Source organism: Diceros bicornis, chromosome 14 (genome assembly GCF_020826845.1).
Source record: "Diceros bicornis minor isolate mBicDic1 chromosome 14, mDicBic1.mat.cur, whole genome shotgun sequence".
NCBI classification, from domain to species: domain Eukaryota; kingdom Metazoa; phylum Chordata; class Mammalia; order Perissodactyla; family Rhinocerotidae; genus Diceros; species Diceros bicornis.
The window spans coordinates 33,086,992-33,107,667 of record NC_080753.1 but is presented as its reverse complement, the minus strand read 5'-3'; the positions used below and the strand labels follow the sequence as shown (position 1 = coordinate 33,107,667).

General features: G+C 53.5%; 5 protein-coding genes across 8 annotated transcripts; 2 read left to right on the top strand and 3 right to left on the bottom strand.

Moving 5' to 3' along the window:
• C14H6orf47 (chromosome 14 C6orf47 homolog) lies at window positions 1-2,751 on the bottom strand. Its single transcript, XM_058554779.1, has one exon. The coding sequence runs from the start codon at window positions 1,810-1,812 to the stop codon at window positions 922-924; it is 891 nt and encodes a 296-aa protein (XP_058410762.1). The 5' UTR covers window positions 1,813-2,751; the 3' UTR covers window positions 1-921.
• Window positions 2,752-3,673: 922 nt separating this feature from the next.
• On the bottom strand, window positions 3,674-6,936 carry GPANK1 (G-patch domain and ankyrin repeats 1). 2 transcript variants are annotated; one of them, XM_058554778.1, is made up of 4 exons: window positions 6,645-6,936; window positions 5,849-6,088; window positions 4,872-5,574; window positions 3,674-4,309 (listed from the first exon to the last, which is right to left on the bottom strand). In XM_058554778.1, the coding sequence occupies exons 3-4, from the start codon at window positions 5,480-5,482 to the stop codon at window positions 3,865-3,867; spliced, it is 1,056 nt and encodes a 351-aa protein (XP_058410761.1). In that variant the 5' UTR covers window positions 5,483-5,574; window positions 5,849-6,088; window positions 6,645-6,936; the 3' UTR covers window positions 3,674-3,864. The 2 variants fall into 2 exon arrangements, with proteins under 2 accessions (XP_058410761.1, XP_058410760.1); XM_058554777.1 differs by having other exon boundaries at window positions 4,872-5,577; window positions 6,645-6,935.
• A 118-nt stretch (window positions 6,937-7,054) lies between these two features.
• CSNK2B (casein kinase 2 beta) lies at window positions 7,055-11,474 on the top strand. Of its 2 annotated transcripts, none has more exons than XM_058554780.1 (7): window positions 7,055-7,279; window positions 7,890-7,972; window positions 8,927-9,029; window positions 9,608-9,723; window positions 10,174-10,249; window positions 10,395-10,584; window positions 11,241-11,474. In XM_058554780.1, the coding sequence occupies exons 2-7, from the start codon at window positions 7,901-7,903 to the stop codon at window positions 11,329-11,331; spliced, it is 648 nt and encodes a 215-aa protein (XP_058410763.1). In that variant the 5' UTR covers window positions 7,055-7,279; window positions 7,890-7,900; the 3' UTR covers window positions 11,332-11,474. The 2 variants fall into 2 exon arrangements, with proteins under 2 accessions (XP_058410763.1, XP_058410765.1); XM_058554782.1 differs by lacking the exon at window positions 7,055-7,279 and adding an exon at window positions 7,512-7,559.
• Window positions 11,475-11,550: 76 nt separating this feature from the next.
• On the top strand, window positions 11,551-14,731 carry LY6G5B (lymphocyte antigen 6 family member G5B). Of its 2 annotated transcripts, none has more exons than XM_058554784.1 (3): window positions 11,551-12,398; window positions 12,580-12,651; window positions 12,935-14,731. In XM_058554784.1, exons 1-3 carry the CDS (start codon window positions 12,341-12,343, stop codon window positions 13,333-13,335), a joined length of 531 nt encoding a protein of 176 aa, XP_058410767.1. In that variant the 5' UTR covers window positions 11,551-12,340; the 3' UTR covers window positions 13,336-14,731. The 2 variants fall into 2 exon arrangements, with proteins under 2 accessions (XP_058410767.1, XP_058410766.1); XM_058554783.1 differs by having other exon boundaries at window positions 12,523-12,651.
• A 1,767-nt stretch (window positions 14,732-16,498) lies between these two features.
• LY6G5C (lymphocyte antigen 6 family member G5C) lies at window positions 16,499-20,651 on the bottom strand. Its single transcript, XM_058553979.1, has 3 exons — window positions 20,446-20,651; window positions 18,917-19,084; window positions 16,499-16,662 (listed from the first exon to the last, which is right to left on the bottom strand). Exons 1-3 carry the CDS (start codon window positions 20,561-20,563, stop codon window positions 16,499-16,501), a joined length of 450 nt encoding a protein of 149 aa, XP_058409962.1. The 5' UTR covers window positions 20,564-20,651.
• Window positions 20,652-20,676: the final 25 nt, after the last annotated feature.

The following is a 20,676-nucleotide window of genomic DNA, read 5'->3' as shown; positions in this document are numbered from 1 at the left end:
AAGGATTTCAATAAAGATTTTCAATCAGGGTCTCATTGGGATTTGTCTCCAGACATCAATCCCACTACTCCCATTTCAATAGTCCCCCTGGACCTTCTGCCATCTAAACCTCCAGCTGGACGGCGTCAGGAAGGACACTGAGTGGCGGTAACTCTCACTTTGTAGTGGTATATTTAGGATTTGGTGTGACACAGTTATTTATTGCTAAGTGAGCAAACCCCCAACCCCCGAGTGGGAACTGCAAGCTCCAGTGCTTCCCCACACTGTTCTCTAGGCTGCCAGCCCTTCTGAGCTGGCCTTCGTGCCACACTGCCTGCACCATCCCCACTTCCTTTGGCTCCCCAGGAACACCACAGATCCTCCCTGCGGACTCCCTGTCACCTGTGGGCTCCCATCCAGACCCCCTACTCCACCCCACTAACAGCCCCACTCTTCTCTGGATGGCTCAGATCCCAGGATCCAAGGGATCCTTTGGGTCTGTCAGCCACCCTCTTACCCCACCCAGAGGTCTGTATGTCCTGCCTTTGGTCTCCTCCACCCCTGGGGAGTTTTGAAAGGTGGGAAGGACCCTTTAGTTTTTATTTTCTGCCACCACATTTTTTTTTTTTTTTTTTTTTTTGCTTTTAAAAAGTGAAGGTGGAAAAAAACCTGGAGGTGAGAAAAATGTAAAAGCAAAAAGTAACAACAGCTGGTGAATTCAAGGGCGATGCCCCCACTGTCCATAAACACAGAGACTCTGTTCTCTCTGTGTGTGAAGGGAGGCCCTGTGCCCTCATACTCTGGGGTTTCTTCCTCATCCCTGAGGTCCCTGTGCTTGCAATTTGGGTCATGCCCCCGACTCTCCTCCTAAAGGCCACTCTGTCTTCACCCTTGTTCCCAACCCACTGAGGGCGAGGCTCTGGGTCACACCCCACCCCGAGGTCACAGCCCCTTTCCTGGGTCTCCCCTCTGCTCCTCACCCTCCTTCCCCAACTTCTCGCCCTCCAAGTCAGTGGCCTCCTCATCCCCATTGGGCTCCCGGAGGCTGACAGCTAGCACCAGGGCCTGTAGGAGACCAAAGAGGCAGGCAAAGTGCAGGGGGTGAGCAGTAAGTAGGCTCAGCACGGCGTGGAGCCCATGCAGGGCAGCCAGGAAGGACAGCAGCCCATGCAGCCAGAGGCCCAGTGGTCCACGCAGGCCCAGTGCATCCAAGGCTGCCCGCAGTGGCCGTGAGCACAGCCCCAGCAGGGCTGAGGCCAGCAGCTCCAGCAGGTGCAGGGTCAGGTTGGTGGAGATCTGCAGACACTCCTCTGGGCCCCCCAGGTACTTCGAAGGAGCCCCCGCTCCTCCACCTGGTTCTCCTCGCAGCCAGCCCAGCAGCTTCTGACGCTGGCCAGGCTTCTCCACTGGGGCTTCAGGCCCAGGGGTGTTCAGTCCCTCTTCAGGGGACATTCCAGGTCTGGTGCCACCTGACTCCACAGGATGCCATCCCAGTTTGGGAATGGCCCCTCCAGACTCCAGTCTCCCAGACTCTTGAGTGCTAGCGACAGTCTTGTCCCTCTTGAAGGAATCCATTCTTTTGCTCCCCAGTGGCTCAACCTGGGACTCCTTGCTTGGTTCTGCAGCAGCCCCCGAGCTCCTCTGTGCCCCTGAGTCCTTGGTCTTGGGAGGCCCCACGTCTCCCACAGTTTCTGGGGCACTGTCCCAGTCACTCCCTGAATTCTCAGAGGAGCTGTCCACCCGTCTGGAGTCCGGGGCGGGCAGGTCAGGCCTTGTTGGTTTCCGACGGCCCCAGGGGCGAGGCAGCCAGCCACCAAGCTGTCGCAGGAACATGGCTGGGGTGCGTAATGAGCCCCCAAATTCTGGGGCCGCTTCCTGGCACTGCTTAGACTCTCAGGTTTGTAAGCTGAGGGACTCCTCAGAAGCTAGAGTCTTTTCAGGCTCAGAAGAACAGGTATCTGCTTGGTGAGTCCTTCCCTGAATTCAGAAGTGGTTCCCCGCTTCCCTGGATGGTCACACAGCTTCAAGTGTGGCAGGCAACTTGTTTCCTTTTCAGGTTTGAGGTAAAGAAGGGAGGCACATCCAAATTCATTCACCACTACCACCCCACACAAGATTCCAAGAGTCTCAAGATCTGACACAGCCTGGGTCACCCCCACAGTGTCCTCCCTGTGTTTCCAGGTTTCCTTTCCTGCAGGCAGCACCCCAAGTTTCACTCACCAAGGCCAAGCCCCAAGGTGCCCCAAAAACTGGGGAGGCAATGCTCCATCCAAGAAGGAAAGAAGGAAGGTGGCCCCGGGGTCCTAGGTGCTCCCAATCTGGGGATCCCTGAACTGCTGCCCTAAGGGAGTTCAGGAATAGGAAGTCTCCTGCTGAGGAGTGGAGAAGAGGTGTCCAGCTAACTCCAGCCAGCGGCGTTCTTCTCTTGATTTAGACGGCTATGAATCCTAGAGCGCGGCCCGACCGGCCCCTGAGCACGCAGCTGAAATGCGGCCTCTGGAAGGTCAGGCCGAAGATGTCCTCGGAGATCCCGGTCGCGAGGCAAAGCTTGGACCCGCCTGGGGACAGACCCGCCCGGGCGCTGTGCGCTGCGGCCCCTCCCGGGCCCAGCGTCGGGACCGCGGCCTCACGGAGCCGCCCGGAGCCGCAGAGCCCGGAAGCGGCTGCACCGAGATTGGAGGGACAGGCAGGGGCGGAGCCCGTAGCTCGAGGGGCGGACCCTGCGGATCGACCGTCCCCCGCGCTCCCGGCCGGGCCGTACCGCGGGGCAAGGGGCCCAGGTCAGCGAGGGCCAGGGCCTGATGTAAACGCCACCCCACCTCCCTTTTCGTCGCCCAGAGGCCCGTGGGCCGCTTGTGCTCCCCTAAACTCGCGCGTCCCCTTTAGCCCCCCACCACTCCTCTTGTCTGTGACTTCATGAAAGGCTTCTCCGGAAAAAAAAAAAAGCTACGAGAAGAGTCTTGGGGCTTGAGTAGCCCTTCCCTGCCCCTCCACGCAGATTTTACTTCCTGGATTTGACAACAGTGAGCTCCTCACGTGCGTGGCACCTGGTATGAGCAGCAGGAGGGAGACAGGGGAGTGTGGAAAACACAAGTATAGACAATACGATGTGCTTCCTACCCTTAGGAATTTTGAGGTAGTGAAATGAAGAACCTTGGCTTAAAGTTTAGATTTGGGAGGGCGGAGTTCTGATCCCAGCTCAGCTAACAGCGTACAGCCTGGATAATCTTAGGTCCTCCCACCACAATGGCCTCTTCCTGCAAAACCCTACTTGCTCTCATCACCTCTGTGAGCTTTCCCTGATGTCCCCTATCACCATGCAGTATATTTGAACCCATGGGCATCTCCTTCTCCAGCTGTGAGCAACTTGAAGGTTGGGAAAGTCTCCTATTCCTATTCTCAGCACAAAATATATGAACTTGTTTTTTGAAATCAGTGATTGAATTGGCTAGAGTAGTCAGGGACACTTCCTGGGAGAGGTGAGACTTACACAGGGCTGGGCAATTCCCGTTCAGGGGGTAAAAGAATAGGTGGGGCACTCCAGGTAGGGGCTAGGACCTGGAAGTGAACCAGACTGGCAGGGAGGTGACCCTCTCATGCCACCTGGAGGGGCTGCCCCTTCTGTCTCAGGTGGGACTTGCATGTGGCCCCCAGACTTGTTTGGCTTCCCTGCAACAGCTTCCAGAAAAGTAAATAAAACACAAAAGAGCGAGAAGGTTTATTTATTTCTCAACTCTCAGCCCCTCTCCCCCAAAGGCAGAGCCCACTGACCAAAACCTGAGGGTCTAGGACCTGGGCAGACCTTAGGAAATAGAAGCCAAAGTGTCCAGTTCAAAAGCCCAACTTCAGACTTGAGCAGCAGACCAGAGTCAGACCTTGCTAAGGTCAGAACTCAAGGTTCATGTATGTCCTCAGATCCCGCTCCCAGGCCCTGTCCTTCTCCTCCTGCCTTCTCTCCTCCCTCCGACTCAGTGTGATCACCCGAGGGGCTCTCTCCCTCCCAGCCACAGCCCGGGTATCCCGAGCCAGGAAGTGTGTGACTCGGGGCTGGGGCACTGATCTGTAGCCTAATCCTTCCTGGTCCCTCTTGAGGACAGTGGGGATGGGATTGGCGCGGCCCTCGCCCCGCGGTCCCAGCCCCATTCCAGGCTCCCAGCCCTCCCTCAGCAGCATCTTGAAGCCTGGGCTGGAGGTGGGCACCCCAAGGGGCAGGTTGGGGGGCTGGAGATTCCGAGACAGTGACAGCAGGTGAGCAGTGGATGTGCGGTGGTTAGAGTCTTGGAAGTGGGCGTCACAGCTCTCACAGTACTGGGGGGAAGGGGATTGGGACCTGCAGAGGAAAAAGAGAAAGGGTTGAGAGCAAGGGAAGGGTTGAGGCCTCAGAGAGGAGTGTCAGGGTGGGACAGGGTCCTTCCAGTCTTGCTGCTAAGGAACAAATTTTCTTCTCCCCACTTAGTAATGAGGGACCCAGAGGGGAATAGTTGGGAGAAGGAGATGGTAACCAGGCCTCACAGGCTCTTGGGCGGGGGAAGAATAATAATAATGATTATAGCTAATATTTATATAGTGCTTACTATGTGGCAAGCATTGTTCTAGCACATATTAACCTATTTAATCCTAACAACCCTATGAGAAAGGTGCTGTTATTACCCCCATTTCTCAGATAAAGAAACTGAGGCGCATAGACATTAGGTTGCTTGCCCAAGTAAGGAGAATCAAGATTTAAACCCAGGGAACTCATATTCATACCCACTCTGCCACACTGCCTTATCAACCTACACTGGGGGATGGGGGAAAGAAACCTTCAGCTCTGTTCTGGGGTCTCTGGTGTGAAGTGGCTAGGAAGGACAGAACACAGTGAAAGACGGATATGGGCTAAGGCTTCCCCTCACCGATTCTCTGGACTCCTCGTCTCTCCGTGGCTCTCTCTGACCATGCGGGCCACCTCAGGGAAGCCTGCTTCTTCGGCCAGCTGAGCAGCATCCCTGCCACCCAGCTCACAGACCCCCACCCAAGCAGCCCCACGGCCCAGGAGATAGCGCACAGCCGCCCCCTGGCCTGCTCGGGCAGCACACATCAGGGGAGTCCACCAGAAGGCATCCCGAGCATTGATATTCCCTCCAGCTCCCCCTGCTTCCTGGGGATCCAACAGCCTTCTTAGTTCTGCCACATTCCCCTCCTGGGCTGCCCTCAGTATCCACTGGGTCATCTTGTCCTCAGCTTCAAGGGATCTCCTTTGTCCATGTCCTCCTGATGCTCCTGCTGCAGCCTCCCTCATCATTCTTCTTTTCTTCCTCTTTCTGTCACTGGCAGGCTCAGGCTGAGCTCTCTGGGGTTCAGAGGTACTGCTCTCATCCCCAATCAAGGCCTCATAGAAAGCCCGGGCTGCAGCCCCATCCAGGGTGGGCTCCAGCTCTTCAAGCTGTGACTGCTGCTGCCCATCTTTCCAGAGGTCGCTGGGGTCAGTGGCCGGGGTGAAGGTGATGAGCGAGGGCCTGGACATGGCTTTTGGGAAACAGACTACGCAAGGGGAGGATGAGACAAGCAAGCCGACCCCCTAGTGGCCCTGCAGTGACCAGAGCCACCTCCAGATGCCTGCTGGGATGAAGAAAAGTAACCTTAGAGTCAAAATCCCCCTCCTGCCCCAAAAATGACCCCACAACCTAGGACCCTGCAGGGCCTATGGGACCTAAGTCATGTGAAAAAACAGGAAACCCTATAATAACAGACCATGCCCCATAGTAAAGGTTAACAAAGACAACAACATGAGACAGTCGTCCAGAGGTCTTGTGGTCCACCCCCATCCTCACCAACAATAAATAACAACAGCCTCTCTCTGAAACCACTTTACCACCCCGTTAAGACATACCATTAAGAAAAACAATCAGCCTGGCCCTTTAAATCTTCCTTGATCCTGCTTCGGTATCCTCTTCCCAAATGAAAACAGACTTGACACTTCTCCACAGACTTAACACTTCTGCGGAAGCAGATTTCAGGGAGATGCTCTGGTCTGCGATGATTTGTAGCTTCCGTACTGCAAAATGGCGCTACTCCAAGCAAAAGAGTTGACACAATCAAATAACCACACGACACGAAGATGCATGCGTGGCTGGGAAAAAAACAAAAACAAAAACATTAGTAGAGGGAGCAGGCATGCGCAAAGCACGGGTTCAGTTTCCCGCCCTTGACCCTTTTCAATACTGTGCGCCCAGTGCGCCACGTGCCGAGGTACCGCGAGGAGCGAGGAGGATCTGTCGGTTGGGGGGGGGGGGTCCTACTTTTACATAACACCCCCAGAATGCTCTTCGCCTTCCTCTACTTGGCCCCCGCTCCGAACTCATTTTCTGGAGCTGGGAAACCACTCTCTGAGTTAAGAAAGGCCGTGAGGAAGCGGAGGGAAACTTGTGGAATGCCTAGAAGCTGTGAAATGAAATAACGTCGCGCTGCCCCTCACCATTACTGCCCAGGGTTCGAAGGTCACACTTAGAGCCCGCAGCAGAAGGCCCCCTTCAAGCCTTAAGACGAAATGGAGAAGTGCAAGGGGACAAGCAGCAGAATGGCTGGCACCACCTCAGGTTAGCGCACTGGGCCGTCCCGGCTCTCACACCGCTCAGCTCAGCTCAGCACACCCTACCCAGGTCCCTCAGCACGGAGCCCGGCCTCACCTCCCGTCCCAGGAGGCCGAAGCCCGGGGTGAAACATAGGCCCCATCGGGGGTCTCCAGTGGCGGGCCTGACTCGGGTGAGGGGCTCGACAGGCGATAAAGACTCGGCGGGTTGGCCGGAGATGGGGTCAGTAGTCCCCTGGGTAGCAAAGGCGCGCCGGGGCTAGGCGTCACGGGAGCGGCAGGAAACGATCCAGCCAGACTCGTTCCTTTCCCCGCCCCCTCTTGGCCCCTCGGTCCCCGGATCACACGACTATATTTCCCAAGCTCCCTGGCCCAGACGCCGTACTGGGCTTCCTCTTCCGGTGGCGCCTCACTGCGCCCCGCCCCCAAGCGTCTTCCCCAGCGGCCTCGCGACACCAGGGTCGTGTGAGAGTCATCCTGGGATTCGTAGTTCGCCTTTCCCTCGTTTCGCCAGTTTCGCCCCACCGAGGACTCCGTCTCCCGGCGTCCACTCGGGCACTCGACTCTTGGCGCTTGCGCGTTGCCCTCTTCCCCCACCCTCCCCGATTTCCACTCCCCCCGCCCCACTCGCCTGCCGCGGTCGGGTCCGCGGCCTGCGCTGTAGCGGTCGCCGCGGTTCTTTGGAAGCAGCAGCTCCCCTCCCCCACCCTGGTCCCGGCCCTCGTCCACCCGGTGAGTCTGAGGTCGTCGCCGCACCGAGTCCCCTGTCCCTGGGCGCGGCACATGGGGTCTCCGCTCCTTAATGTGGAGGCGGAGAAGGAAGTGACCCGGTGCGGCACCGAGGGAGGGAGGGATGGCTTGAGGGGCGGAGGCGGGATGTGGGGACTCCGGTGAAAGGGACCTGACGGTCACCCCTGGCCGTGAGAAAAGAGGGGGCCCAGCTCTTGCTTGAAAAGGATAAACTTGGAAACCCTTGGGAAAAGCGCCAGGGAGCATGCAGACATCTGCGGGGGTAGGGAGCCCGAGCGGAGGGCCTGTGGGAGTTGATAGGGAGGGCAGAGGAGCCTGGCCTTCGGGAGCGTGAGGGATGTGGGTAGGACTTGGTGGGTCAGGATGTGTGCGTTTCTCGCAAGTGATGGGACCTCAAAGATTTTCTAATGTCGGATAAGATAGGCTGAGGTGTAACCCAGAGGAACTGAAGGGAGGCGCTCCAGAGTCTAGAATCCTTTAAGAAAAGGTGGCCCAAATTCTTTCGTGGTTGGAGAGCAAAGTGTGGGAGGAGGGAAGATACCAGAAGCAGGGAGGGAGAGCTTGGACTCTACTTACGCCCTTCTTTTTGCAGCTGACGTAAAGATGAGCAGCTCAGAGGAGGTATCCTGGATTTCCTGGTTCTGTGGTCTCCGTGGCAATGAGTTCTTTTGCGAAGTGAGTTCTCAATCTCCCTGCACATCTTCACTTATAGTCTGGCCAGATATCCTCCCGCATATTTAGCTTCCTCACACTTCACTCAGATGCTTCTGTAGAAACTTTTTCCTGTCGAGGAAGAGTCCCCTCGGTAACCCCCACTAACTTGTGATGAAGTGGCAAGACTGGGGCCCAAGTCCCAACCCTGCCACCCTCCAGCAATGTAATGTTGGACAAGTCAACCTGTGTCTTCCCTTTTTTTGTTATTAGAGTGGTGCTGGTAGTACCGATCTCCGGTGACTTTTAGGAGAATTGAAACACTGCATATTAAGATATTTTATAATGTGCAAAGCTAAGTGTTAACATAAGGGATTGTAACTATCTTCAGAACCTAAGCCGTTCAGCCTCTGCGTTCCTGAGAGAGCCACCTGCCCCTAAGGAGAGGACAGAACTGTCTCCTAGAGATGGGGCAGGAGCAGAGACAGGGATCTTGGAAGGAGTTGTCTCTCTGAGGAAGAGATTGCTTATCCTTAGAAAAGAAAAGCCAGGGCCGGCCCGGTGGCTTAGCAGTTGAGTGCGCGCGCTCTGCTGCTGGCGGCCCGGGTTCGGATCCCAGGCGCGCACCGACGCACCGCTTCTCTGGCCATGCTGAGGCTGTGTCCCCCATACAGCAACTAGAAGGATGTGCAGCTGTGACATACAACTATCTACTGGGGCTTTGGGAGAAAAAAATAAATAAAATTAAAAAAGAAGAAAAGTCAAAGCTTTTATGGGAGGGCAGTGTGTGTAAACTGAGGAGAGAGTCTCAGGTCCTTCTGCCAAGTTGAGAGTGGGTCACAAGGGGAATAGAAGCAGTTGTGTAGAGGATAAAGCATCAGTTTGAGCAACTTGCCCAGGTCAAAGCTGAGCGTTCTACTATAAGGGATTATAACTGCCTTATAACTAGGTTCCCTCTTGACTTCCATATCCTGACAGGTGGATGAAGACTACATCCAGGACAAATTCAATCTCACTGGACTCAATGAGCAGGTGCCTCACTATCGACAAGCTCTAGACATGATCTTGGACCTGGAACCTGGTGAGGCACCCTCAGGGTTGTTTTGTGTGTGTAGCCTTTTTTTTTTTTTTTTCGTTTCAAATTCCTGTTCACCTGCTTCTTGAATTTCTGAATTTCCTTTTGGTTTTATGATTCCCTTAACCCAAAATCCCCTACCTCATTTTGATCCCCCACCTGACTCTTGCCTAGTTTTGTGATTTATACCACTTATTCCCATACTCTGATTCTATAACTCAGCTCTGTTGCATAATGCTGGTCTCCCCCTGGGTCTCATTTGCTGCTTGTTTCTCCTGCCTTGCACCTTCTGGTCTGGAGTTCATATTCTGCAGTGACATCTTTGCATTTGTGTGTTGAGGAGGGAGTTGGGAGGGAGAGAAAAGAGCAGAAGCTGAAGAGGTGTAGAGAGAAGGCAGAGCTGCCTTGGGTTCGTGGAAGGGCAGAGGCCCAGGTTTCTGGGTCAAATGCCCAGGTGATGGGTGGGGTGAGGCTCAAAGGTGGGTGCTGGGCAAAGTGAGTAGGCAGCAGCCCCTTGGGGTGGGCAGGGCATCTTTAAAAAGCTGTAAGTCAAGTGGTTACATTCGGCCGGGGCCATGTTTCAGATGAAGAGCTGGAAGACAACCCCAACCAGAGTGACCTGATTGAGCAGGCAGCTGAGATGCTTTATGGATTGATCCACGCCCGCTATATCCTCACCAACCGTGGCATCGCCCAGATGGTGAGGCCTCTCTGCTCCCACTTGATTCCTTCTGAGGCAATAAGGAAAACAGAGGTTCCCACAGCAAGAAGTCATGTGTTTCAACCCTGTCAAGGAGTCTAGCTGAGAAGAGGGGAAGAACCCCAGAACCTGGGCCTGGGAATGAAATCCTGGTTGAGGGTTGTGTGAAGGGGGCGTTTTCAGGGAGGGAGACAACGACCTTGGATGGGAAGTTGTTACAGACTGCCTCTTCCTCAGGGAATAAACAGCAGATGGTTCTGATGGTCTACAGCCTGCCTAACTGGAGGAAAGGAAGCAGAGGAGTCTGAGGGCCAGCCTGGGCCAGAGAAGGGGCCTCTGGACAGAGAGAGACAGGAGGAGTGGGGGACAGTGACGTGGGTTGAGCTGAGGAGGAGATTGCCTCTTCTCTTCACGCCTGCCCACCAACCTCTTCCGTTTTATTCACCTCAGTTGGAAAAATACCAGCAGGGAGACTTTGGCTACTGTCCCCGTGTGTACTGTGAGAACCAGCCAATGCTTCCCATCGGTGAGTGTTGGAGAAGGGAAAGGAGGGCAGCATATGGCAGGTCCTCTGGGAATGAGTCGGGGCTCAGCAAGTTGGGGGCTGAGTCCGGGAGGGAGGTTGGGCAAGGTTGGGGGAGCCCGGCCTGCTGAGTCTGGCTGTCTCCCAGGCCTTTCGGACATCCCAGGTGAGGCCATGGTGAAGCTCTACTGCCCCAAGTGCATGGACGTGTACACACCCAAGTCATCGAGGCACCACCACACGGATGGCGCCTACTTCGGCACCGGTTTCCCTCACATGCTCTTCATGGTGCACCCCGAGTACCGGCCCAAGCGGCCCGCCAACCAGTTTGTGCCCAGGTGGGAGCAGGGACAGAGTCACCAAGGGTCAGAGGAAAGGCCCGGGACCCCCAGAGAGAAGGGAAGACAGGGCATGGTCCTTTTCTTGAGGCCTGCTTCTCCCAAAGCCAAGGTTCTCCCTGCCGAGGAACCTTGGGAAAGTTCTTGGATTGCCTTTGCCTCAGTGTCCTTATTCATAAAATGGGGATTATGACAGTACCTGCCTGACAGGGTATTTTTAATTACGTGAAGTGCTTAGAATAACTCTTGGCACTTGCAGCATCATTTAAATGATAGCTGTTCTTGCCACCATCTTGGGTACTCAGCTTTTGCCAGAAGATCCTCAGCCATGGTTCAAGTGTGGTTAACCTTCCTGGAGCATCATTTTTACTCAGGTGTAGGGAAGAAAATTTCAGTTTTATATTGAAACAAGTACTGATAAATACATATTCACACACATATCTATACAAATACACATGTATATCCTAGAATTTGAGTTTTAATGGATATTTAAGATACGCTCCCTAATATTCATGAGGGAAGGAGTTTGGGAACACTGCCCTTAAGCACTGAGCAGGCCTGTGGAGGAGCTGGGGTGGGGAGGTGGGAATGCAGGCCACTGGCAGGGCCTGGATGGGGCTCACCGTGCTGCCTCTCTGACCTCTGCCCTGGCCTAGGCTCTACGGTTTCAAGATCCATCCAATGGCCTACCAGCTGCAGCTCCAAGCCGCCAGCAACTTCAAGAGCCCAGTCAAGACGATTCGCTGATTCCCCACCCCACCTCCCTTGCCTTTGACACCTCCATTCCTTTGCTGCCACCCTTTCAGGAATCCCCTGTGGTTTTTAGTTTAAATTAAAGGAGTCATTATTGTGGTGGGAATAATGAAATAAAGTGGAAGAAAAGGCCGTGAGCTAGTCTGCTGGTGCTTGGGGTTGGGGAAGGGAGGGTGGTGGTGTGCTGGACCCCAGGGGCCCTCATGGCCCAGCCCACCCTCCCGAAGTTGAAAACTGGCACAGATTTGTGCCCAGTGGGTTTGGGGATGTTTCTAGTAGACAGCAGAGCAGAATTCCTAGGGCTGGGTGTGGGCATGTACAAGGTCTCAAGGAAAAGACCCAGAGAAAAATCAGATTTCAAAGACCTGAGAAATATTGGTTCTATTTGGGCCACCTATGGCTGTCTGTTTATACTGTACAGGAGGTCATCAGCAACGCTTTCAGTTTTGGTTTTACAGGGAAAGTGGTCCTAAAAGAAACAGAACTGTAAGGGGTGGAGAGAGGAGGGACAATTCCAGAATTGCTGCTCAGTGGTGTTTGTGTGCCCCCTGCTGGGGGAGCTGAGACATGCTCATCTCAGAAGGATGGGGATGCTGGGTTCCTGGCAAGAGTTTCACCCAGCGTGGTAGGGACTGGCCCTATTGTGTGGGAAGGACAGCAGGTGGTGCCAGAGACAGATGCCAATCCATGGACCCTTGAGGGCCGGGAATAGATCCTTGGGCGTGCAGGACAAAGGTAGACAGCTGGATAAAGGCCCAAGTAGGACCCCTGTCTGGGCCACTACTCCCACATTCAGGAACCAGACCTCATGGGTGAGGACACACTGTCCCTCCTGCCAAGTTAATAACTTCCTCCCCTAGCCAGGATCCTGCCCCAGGCAGGAATATAGCTCTGCACCTACAGCAGCTCCTGCTCAGACTCTGCCTGTCAAAACCACCCTGCAGCTAAGGATCAAGGAGCGTGGGCACCCCTCAGGGACTGCCTCTCTCCCCAGAATTCCATAATGCAGGCCCGGATGCTTGTAGGTGTGCTGATCATGGTGGGCTTCACAGTGGGAAAGGGTAAGTGCGACCCAGGGGCAGGGAGGAAGGGGTGGGGCTGGAGCCCTGGATGTGTGGCTCCCTGCAGGGCAGGGGACTTGGAGTGAGCCAACACTGCCGTCCTTCCTGCCTTCCACTTCCCCAGCTCCTGTTCCTGAAGTCCGGACCTGCCACTTCTGCCTCTTAGGAGACCCTTCTGTAGGTTGCATTTCAGGCTCGGAGAAGTGCACCATCAGCAGTTCATCCCCATGCATGGTGATCACCATCTATCATGGTGAGTCAGGTACCAGGAAGGGGCTGCTGGTGGGGCAGCCATGGCTTGGCCTCCTCCTCTCTTAGATGAGGGCTGCTTAGGCTGTGGAGTACAAGAAGAAAAGGGGAGGATCTTGGAAGGAGGGTTCTGGGGGTCCAACTAAGCTAATTTTTCTGGCCTCTTCTGGAGGAGCCTGGGATGGAATTCGGGTCTAGGGGAGGGATGAGGAGACTCAGTGGTAGGGATGCCAGTTTTGGGGACTGTGGGAAGCAGCTGGGGTTATTAGCTGTTCCCTCTCTTCCAGATACCAAGGTCCGCTTCTTCATCCGAGGCTGTGGACAGTACAATTCTTACCGCTGCCAAGAAAAACGCAATACCTACTTCCCGGAGTACTGGTACCAGGCCCAATGTTGCCAGTATGATTACTGCAACTCCTGGTCCAGCCCCCAGCTCCAGAGCTCCCTGCCTGAGCCCCCTGACAGGTCCCTGGCCCTACCTCTGTCGGAGTCCCAGATCCAGCAGTTCTACCAGGCCCTGAACCTCTCGCTGCCCCTGCGCAGCTTCCATGCTGAGAAGGAACCTGAAGGCCTGGACCCCCTGGCCGCCCTGCCCCTGAACCTGGGCTTGCCTATTGCTGAGCTGCGCCGCATATACTTGTTTCTCAGCAATTCAGGACTTTTGGTTCTTCCTCAGGCTGGACCCTGACACCTTACCCTTCCCGGATTCTACTCTGTTCCAGCATCTCTCCCCTAACACTCAAGCTTCCTACACTGCCCTCTCAGAACACCCACATTCTCTGGCCTAGAATTTCTTAGGTCTCCTTTCCATGGTACTTCCAGTATCTATAGGGCTTTGATTTAATTTCTTCCCCAGAAACCAGTTGGCACTGCCTCCAGTGCTCTTCTTTCTTCCTCCTAGAAAAGAATCTCAAGTGCAGATTCTGCCCAGGCTGACCTGGGAAAGGCATAGTGGTTTCCTCATCCCTTTCCCATCATCTGAGTGTTCCACACCACCCCCCAACCCCCATCCTCTTCCCAAACCCCTCTTATCTGGTCACCTGCTACCTCCATTCAGATCTAGCTCCATATCCTATCCTATGTCTATCTCTAAGATCCATTGCCAGACTGAACTTGCAGCAAAAAGGATGAGGGGTAGACTTCTACGCAGGTTTCCTAACTTAGCACTCTGATGTCCCTGCCCTACTATCTCCACCACCCCCACTCCCACCCTGGTCTCCTGCTGCATCCTCTCATCTCTTGTCCCAGTCTCTTGCCTCCTCAGCCCCACTTCACATCACTGAGGCACTTCCCCACTTCCATAGGTGCCTGGGGAGAGGAGAGGAGAGGGTCTGTTCTGCTCTGTTCCATGTCCCTCGGGTTTCCCTCCACAATAAATGGACTGGGCTAAGTCTGTGTCACGTTGTTTATGGGCTCAGACTCAGGTGTGGGCAGGTGTAGGCAGGTTAAAGAAAGTTAATTAGGTGTGGCGTTCAGAGACCTGCCCAATCCACTTGGCCTTTGTGAGTTCCTCATGGCTTGCCCCAAAGGGCTGGCATCCGTTCCACCATCTGCTCAGCTAGAGATCAAGGCATGGAGATTGTGACTGCTTCCAGCCTTAAACATATCCTACAAAACCTAGAAAGTTAAACCTAGGTGGTGTCAGATTTTTCTACCTAAGAGAGGAGAGAAAACTCTCTTTAAACTAGGAAGACTCAGGAGCAAACCAGAGGACCCAGGTCTGCATCTCAGAGCCACGTGATCCTGAGGGGCTTGGGTTTCTGCCCATCCTCAGTTATTTTCAGGATCCTGGCACCCAGGACCCCCTCCTTCTATGGGGGCCTAGGTGGTGGGGGAAATGCAGAGAGTACAGGTGGGGCTGCAGTGGTTGGATCTTTCATTTTAATGTTTTATGTTTAGGGGCTGGCCCCGTGGCTTAGCGGTTAAGTGCGCGCACTCCGCTACTGGCGGCCCGGGTTCGGATCCCGGGTGCACACCGACGCACCGCTTCTCCGGCCACGCTGAGGCCGCGTCCCACATACAGCAACTAGAAGGATATGCAACTATGACATACAACTATTTACTGGGGCTTTGGGGGAAAAAAAAAAAAGGGAGGAGTATTGGCAATAGATGTTAGCTCAGAGCTGGTCTTCCTCAGCAAAAAGAGGAGGATTAGCACGGATGTTAGCTCAGGGCTGATCTTTCTCACACACAAAAAATATATATTTTATGTTTGAAAGATTGCAAGCACACAGCAATAACGAATATCCATAACTCAACCTTTCCCATACATTCAGTAAACACGACACACTGCCGTGTGCCAGGCCTGGAGTTAAGCACCAGGACTCGCAGATGGGTGCAGCCAGGTGTCCCTCCTTGCAAATCTTGCAACCCAGTGCTGGGGTTATGAAACCTTTTTCTGGAAAGGAGTGCAGCCTGTGGCTGTGAGGCCCAATCCCAGCTCCTCTGCCACTTGGGTAAGTTGGTCTCTCTCAGCCTCACTTTGGTCGCCTTTAAGTAGGGATAGTGCCTCATGGGATTGAGAGAATGCATGTAAATATATGTGCACAGGTGGAAGTTAGGGCCTCAAAAAGATGTGCCTTAGAAACAAGCGCACACAGATGTGGTCTATTTATTTTTAAACCTTTTTGGCAAAACATACAGAAGCTCACACATATCTTAAGATGGTTTTTTATTAACTATACGCCTGTGTTACCAGTCCCCAAGTCAGCATAAAGGCGTTTATCAGCACCCAAAGCTGCCTTCATGCCCCCTCCCAGGCACTCCCCCCAACTCTCAGGGGTAGCCGCTGTCCTGAGTTGTAGCAGCTTAGACGAATTTTGTCTGTGTGCTTGTATAAATGGCATCATGCAGTATTTACTCTTAGCTACACAGCATTCTGCACACATATTAACAGATCTCCGTGGCCCCTTGAATGGACTGTGCTCTGGCCATTGGGAGACACCAATATTAATTTTTAGGTCATGAGGCAGTTGGAGGTACAAAGAGGTATAAACCTTCAGCGTGTCCCCCTCTTGCCGGGCCCACCTTTCCCCATGACCTGTGACTTCAGTATAAGACAGAAAAGCCCAGGTTTATACAGCGTTAGCAGGTCAAACTGGAAGACAGCCTCAGAGGCTGAGAAACCCAAGGTCTAAAATTGAGGAGTAACTTGCCACGGCCCATGAAGAGGGAAGCAGAGCCGTGGATCAGAGGCCAGGGCTCCTCTAGGCCTGCCATCTCTTCCACAGAGCATCCTTCCCCACTCCCTCCTCCCTGGGCCTGGGCCTTTTACACTCTACTCCCACCAGCACACCCCCTCATGGGCCTCCCCTCCAATGCCCACACAGCTCTGGAACTGAATCAGAGACGCTGAGGCAGGGCAGGAGCAGAGCTCAGCAGATCTGGGAGGCCCTTACCTGCGCCCATGATGGGGCAGTAAGGCAGGACCACCTCCCTCAGCCTCCACCTCCGTGAGAAGAGAGCAACAAACCATACCGTTTATACACCAGTTTATTTTGGAGGAACATCTGGGAAGTAGGGGTGAGAGAAGACTGTGGTGGGAGAAAGGGAGAAGCAGCAAAACAGGACAAAGCAGCAGCCTAGAGGTGGAAGCAGAGAGGAGGAAAGATGTCGGACTGTGAGGACTTGAAGGGAAAACTCCAGAGAATTCTAGAGGAGGGGGGCAGAGTGAGAGTAGGGATGTTGAGGGGCATCAACCAAGGGGCAGATGGGGCTGGGGTCCGGTAACTTGAGGGAGGCAGGGAGGGCTGCTGGGAGGGACTGGAAGTTGTCCTGGCTGAGCCCAGGTGGAGATCAGGAGGATGGCTGGAACCTGGCAGGATTTTACTCCAAAGATCTCTGCAGACATTCTAGGGAATATAGAATGCTCTGTTCTGTGGGTTATTGCAGAAATCCAGGAAGCAGCATTGAGAGAATATCCAGAAGCCAAACACCGGAGAAGGGCGGGTATAGGAGCAATCACTCAGCTGCTCCTTGCTGCGACAGTCACTCACCATGATGTCAGAACCACTGCCTGGGGAGGGACAGCAGCAACCTGCGATATTTGCCCAGGCAAAGCCCCAAACCCTCCCATCCCCTCACCCCACATGAACTTATCATCACTGCCCCTACAGCCTGCCCTGGACCCCCAAAATGCAAAGATCCCTGGCACTGGGCATGGGCAGGGAGTACCAGGGAGTCACCAGCCATGAACTCTGCGGAAGTTTCCCGTGGAAGGTTGGTGGGAAAGATGCATTCGAAATATAGTGACAGAGGGGGCTGACTTGGGACTTGTGGAGCAAAGTGGAGCAAACCAGCACTTCGGGCAGGACCATGTAAGAAAAAGTTGGTAGATGTGTTGAAGGCCGGATTGTAGAGAGGAGGGGTTTGTTGTTTATTTTATGGATCAAAAAGTAAGAGATGATATCTCTGCTGCCATTATACATATTAGAAGGGAAAAAAATCTTTGTGCCCATGTGCAGGGATGTTCACTACTGCCCTGCTTGAGTGAGAGAAAAATTAGAAGCAACGTAAAGGTCCATCAGCTTCGGATGGAATGGATCAATCAGCTCTGATGTGCCCGTGCCGCGGAGTACTAAGCAGCAGTCAACAGAACAAGGAAGCTGTTTACACACTGATATGGAAACATTAACCTCCCATAAGTGTTAAGTTTAAAAAGCAGGTGCAGAACAGTGTTTACAGTTGTATGCTACTGTCTGTGGGGGGAAAAAAGAGGTGAGAAAGGAGTAAACAGCATATTTGTATAGGGTGGGATGTGCAAAAAAGATCACAGAGAGGGTAATTAAGAAAGGAAAGAGAGTGGTTTTCTTGTTCATGCCTGGATCTGTGGATTGGGCCAGGAGTGGGAGGGAGGCTTTTCTCCGACACCCTTGAATACTCTGATATTGACCCATGTCTATGCCCATCAGCCATTTAAAAAGTGTAATGAAAGGATTTGAACAAAGGCAGCTTTGTGCAGTGGTTTTTAAGAGCACCATCTCTGGAGCCACCACAGATGGCGGCTCAGCCTCTAGAAGATTGGGCAAGGTATTGACCTTTCTGTGCCTCTGTTTCCTCCTTGTAAAATGGGGATAATAATAATACCTACCTCAGAGGGTTGTAAGTGCTTAGAACAGTGCCTGTCACACAGTATGTGTTATGTGTTTGTTAACTTGAAAAAGGTGAGGGAGGGCCGGCCCCGCGGCTTAGCAGTTAAGTGCGAGCGCTCCACTGCTGGCGGCCCGGGTTCGGATCCCGGACGCGCACTGATGCACCGCTTCTCTGGCCGTGCTGAGGCTGCGTCCCACATACAGCAACTAGAAGGATGTGCAACTATGACATACAACTATCTACTGGGGCTTTGGGGGGAAAATAAATAAATAAAATTAAATTAAAAAAAAAAGAAAGAAAAAGGTGAGGGATCAGATGGGAGAGCAGACCTGAAGAACAAGGGAATGTGGTCAATTTTTGGCAAGTTGAAAATGAGGTGGAGATGTCCGGAGGGCAATGTGACATGACAGTTTGGCCTCACATTCAGATTCAGGAGAAAGCAGTATGTGGCTCCTGGTTGAAGCCAAGGAAGCAGACAAAATTCTCTGGGGAGGGGCCGGCCCCACGGCATAGCAGGTAAGTGTGCGCGCTCCGCTGCTGGTGGCCCGAGTTTGGATCCCGGGCGCACACCGATGCACCACTTGTCAGGCCATGCTGTGGCGGCGTCCCACATAAGGTAGAGGAATATGGGCACAGATGTTAGCCCAGGGCCAGTCTTCCTCAGCAAAAAGAGGAGGATTGGAATGGATGTTAGCTCGGGGGCTGATCTTCCTCACAAAAAAAAAAAAAATTCTCTGGGGAGAGTGAAGTGGGAAGACAGCTAAGGCCCAAACTTTGGTGAACACGAACCGTTAGAGGTCAAGGGGAATAAGAGAAGACGCAGCAAAGGAGACTAGGAAGAAGCAGTGGAAGATGGAGAAGAGTGGTGCTGACAGGAACGACTGCTGACAGATGGGGAGAGGCAGCCTGAGGAAAGGCCAGTGGATCTGGTGACCTCGAGGGTCCCCTATAAGGCTGGGTGCTGTGAGGAGAGTGGAAGCCAGTCAGCTGTGGACTGAAGAGGGAAGCGGGGCGGAAGTGGAGACAGAGAGCGGCTCTGAAGGAAAGGAAAGAGAGAGACAGTGATGAACAGTATCATAGTGTTGTGGGAACCAGACTTGGGGTGCAGCTTAGAAAGCTGTAGAGACTCAGTTCGGGAGTAGGACTGGGCCAAAGACAGATGGGAAAAGGCAGCTTACTGTTCTTTATGAAGAGAGTCATGCAGCTGCTGCCAGGCGGGACGAGGCAGATGTCAGATCCCAGAAGGCACCCCAACTCCTTGGTCTCCAAGAGACATCGATAGCAGCGCAGGTATTTGGGGGACTGAGCTGGATGAGGGGGTTCTTGATTGACAAGATCAAACTTACCTAAAACACATAGAGGCACTGACCCCAAACCTCCGTCCACCTAATTTCCAGGCTGTTCAACCCCACTGTTCCCTTCCTACCTCCCCATCTTAGAAAACCATAAAATCACCAGTTCTTTAAAACTATCTGGCTTAATCTTCCATCAGAAGCTTCAGTCCTCGTTAAAAATCCCCATTCTCTGCTCTTATACCTCCTAAAATGAGGAACTCATTCATTCATTCATTCATTCAACATGTATTTGAGGGACTAACATGTGCCCAGCGCTCTGCAAGCCTCTAAGTTCAAAAGTCAGGCCGAGGCAGCCCATTCCAGCTTTGAGCAGCCCTGTTCGGACAGTTCTTCCTCTGGGACTTGGTTTCACAGTCCCCCACCCCCTGGACTCTCTTTTGAATATGCTTTCTTAATCAGTAATGTTCAGGAGTGAAAAAAAGAGTGCATTGGCACAGGTCAGGAAGAATCTCTGTTTTGTGCAGACAGGAGACTTTAAGCAGCCCAGGGCCACCTTCTTTGGTGGTCCTATCACTGAACAGACTCATAGTAAACTCTGTCCATCAAAGCCCTCCCCAACTACATGTACATACATCTCCCTCTTCCTGGTCCCAGGCCCCGACCACACGTTAATGACTCCTCAGACCCAGCAGAGCACTGGGCATGAGGCAGATACTGAACAAACACTTTGAATCCTGTTTCTATGTCCTGTTTGCAGCAAAGTGAGGAGATTATCAGTCTGGATTCAGCCTTGTTCTACCCTGTGGATCCTAGTGCTGTCATCTAGCATGTTCCCTGAACCCTCTCTATTCTGTGTTGCCCTCAGATTTGAATCTTCAAATCTCTGTTCAAGTATCTCTTTTTTTTTTTTTTTTTGTGAGGAGGACTAGCCCTGAGCTAACATCTGATGCCAATCCTCCCCTTTTTCCTTGAGGAAGACTGGCCCTGAGCTAACATCCATGCCCATCTTCCTCTACTTTATATGGAACGCCGCCACAGCATGGCTTAACAAGCGGTGCGTCCGTGCGCGCCCGGGATCCGAACCTGTGAACCCTGGGCTGCCGCAGCGGAGCGCGCACACTTAACCACTTGCGCCACTGGGTCGGCCTCTCAAGTATCTCTTTCATTACTTCCATTCAAGTATCTCCAATCAAGTCATTGCTGTTGAGTGAGACAGCCCTGGGGTGGTCACTAGAAATCTCCCTCAGAGTGAACATCAGTCCGTTATCAATTCCCAGGCATTATCCCACCAAGCCCACCCATCCCATCTTTCCTCCTGCCTGGGTTTACCTGAGCATCCTGGGAAGATGTACCCAGACACTTGGTACATCCAGCAAACCACAAGACCCTTCTCACCCCTTAGATCCACTTACCAAACACCAAGCTCATCATGACCAGCACTAAGAGGACCAAGTACAGGGCTTCAGGGGTGCTGTGGAGGCCCAGGGGCCCCAGACTCCGGCTACCTGCAGGGCCTGCCATAAAATGCATGAGTGCTCACTAGCCTCCAGTTTGGCTTATATTGGTGGAAGAGAAGTTGGCCAAGAGGAAGGAGAGAGGCAACACCCGTTTGGGGTGGAAATCAATGCCAGAACAGCCAGGGA

Excerpts from the sequence above, each read along its gene's own strand:
- GPANK1 (XM_058554778.1), bottom strand. The coding sequence starts at position 5,482 with ATGTCCAGGCCCTCGCTCATCACCTTCACCCCGGCCACTGACCCCAGC. Across the intron at positions 4,310-4,871 it reads ACGAGGAGTCCAGAGAATCG|GTCCCAATCCCCTTCCCCCC; the intron begins GTGAGGGGAAGC and ends TTTCCTCTGCAG.
- C14H6orf47 (XM_058554779.1), bottom strand. The coding sequence starts at position 1,812 with ATGTTCCTGCGACAGCTTGGTGGCTGGCTGCCTCGCCCCTGGGGCCGT.
- LY6G5C (XM_058553979.1), bottom strand. The coding sequence starts at position 20,563 with ATGCATTTTATGGCAGGCCCTGCAGGTAGCCGGAGTCTGGGGCCCCTG. Across the intron at positions 19,085-20,445 it reads CATGATGAGCTTGGTGTTTG|GTAAGTTTGATCTTGTCAAT; the intron begins GTAAGTGGATCT and ends TATGTGTTTTAG. Across the intron at positions 16,663-18,916 it reads GACTCTCTTCATAAAGAACA|GCAGTGGTTCTGACATCATG; the intron begins GTAAGCTGCCTT and ends GTCCCTCCCCAG.
- CSNK2B (XM_058554780.1), top strand. The coding sequence starts at position 7,901 with ATGAGCAGCTCAGAGGAGGTATCCTGGATTTCCTGGTTCTGTGGTCTC. Across the intron at positions 9,724-10,173 it reads ACCGTGGCATCGCCCAGATG|TTGGAAAAATACCAGCAGGG; the intron begins GTGAGGCCTCTC and ends TATTCACCTCAG. Across the intron at positions 10,250-10,394 it reads CCAGCCAATGCTTCCCATCG|GCCTTTCGGACATCCCAGGT; the intron begins GTGAGTGTTGGA and ends GCTGTCTCCCAG.
- LY6G5B (XM_058554783.1), top strand. The coding sequence starts at position 12,341 with ATGCAGGCCCGGATGCTTGTAGGTGTGCTGATCATGGTGGGCTTCACA. Across the intron at positions 12,399-12,522 it reads GGGCTTCACAGTGGGAAAGG|CTCCTGTTCCTGAAGTCCGG; the intron begins GTAAGTGCGACC and ends CCACTTCCCCAG. Across the intron at positions 12,652-12,934 it reads GGTGATCACCATCTATCATG|ATACCAAGGTCCGCTTCTTC; the intron begins GTGAGTCAGGTA and ends CCTCTCTTCCAG.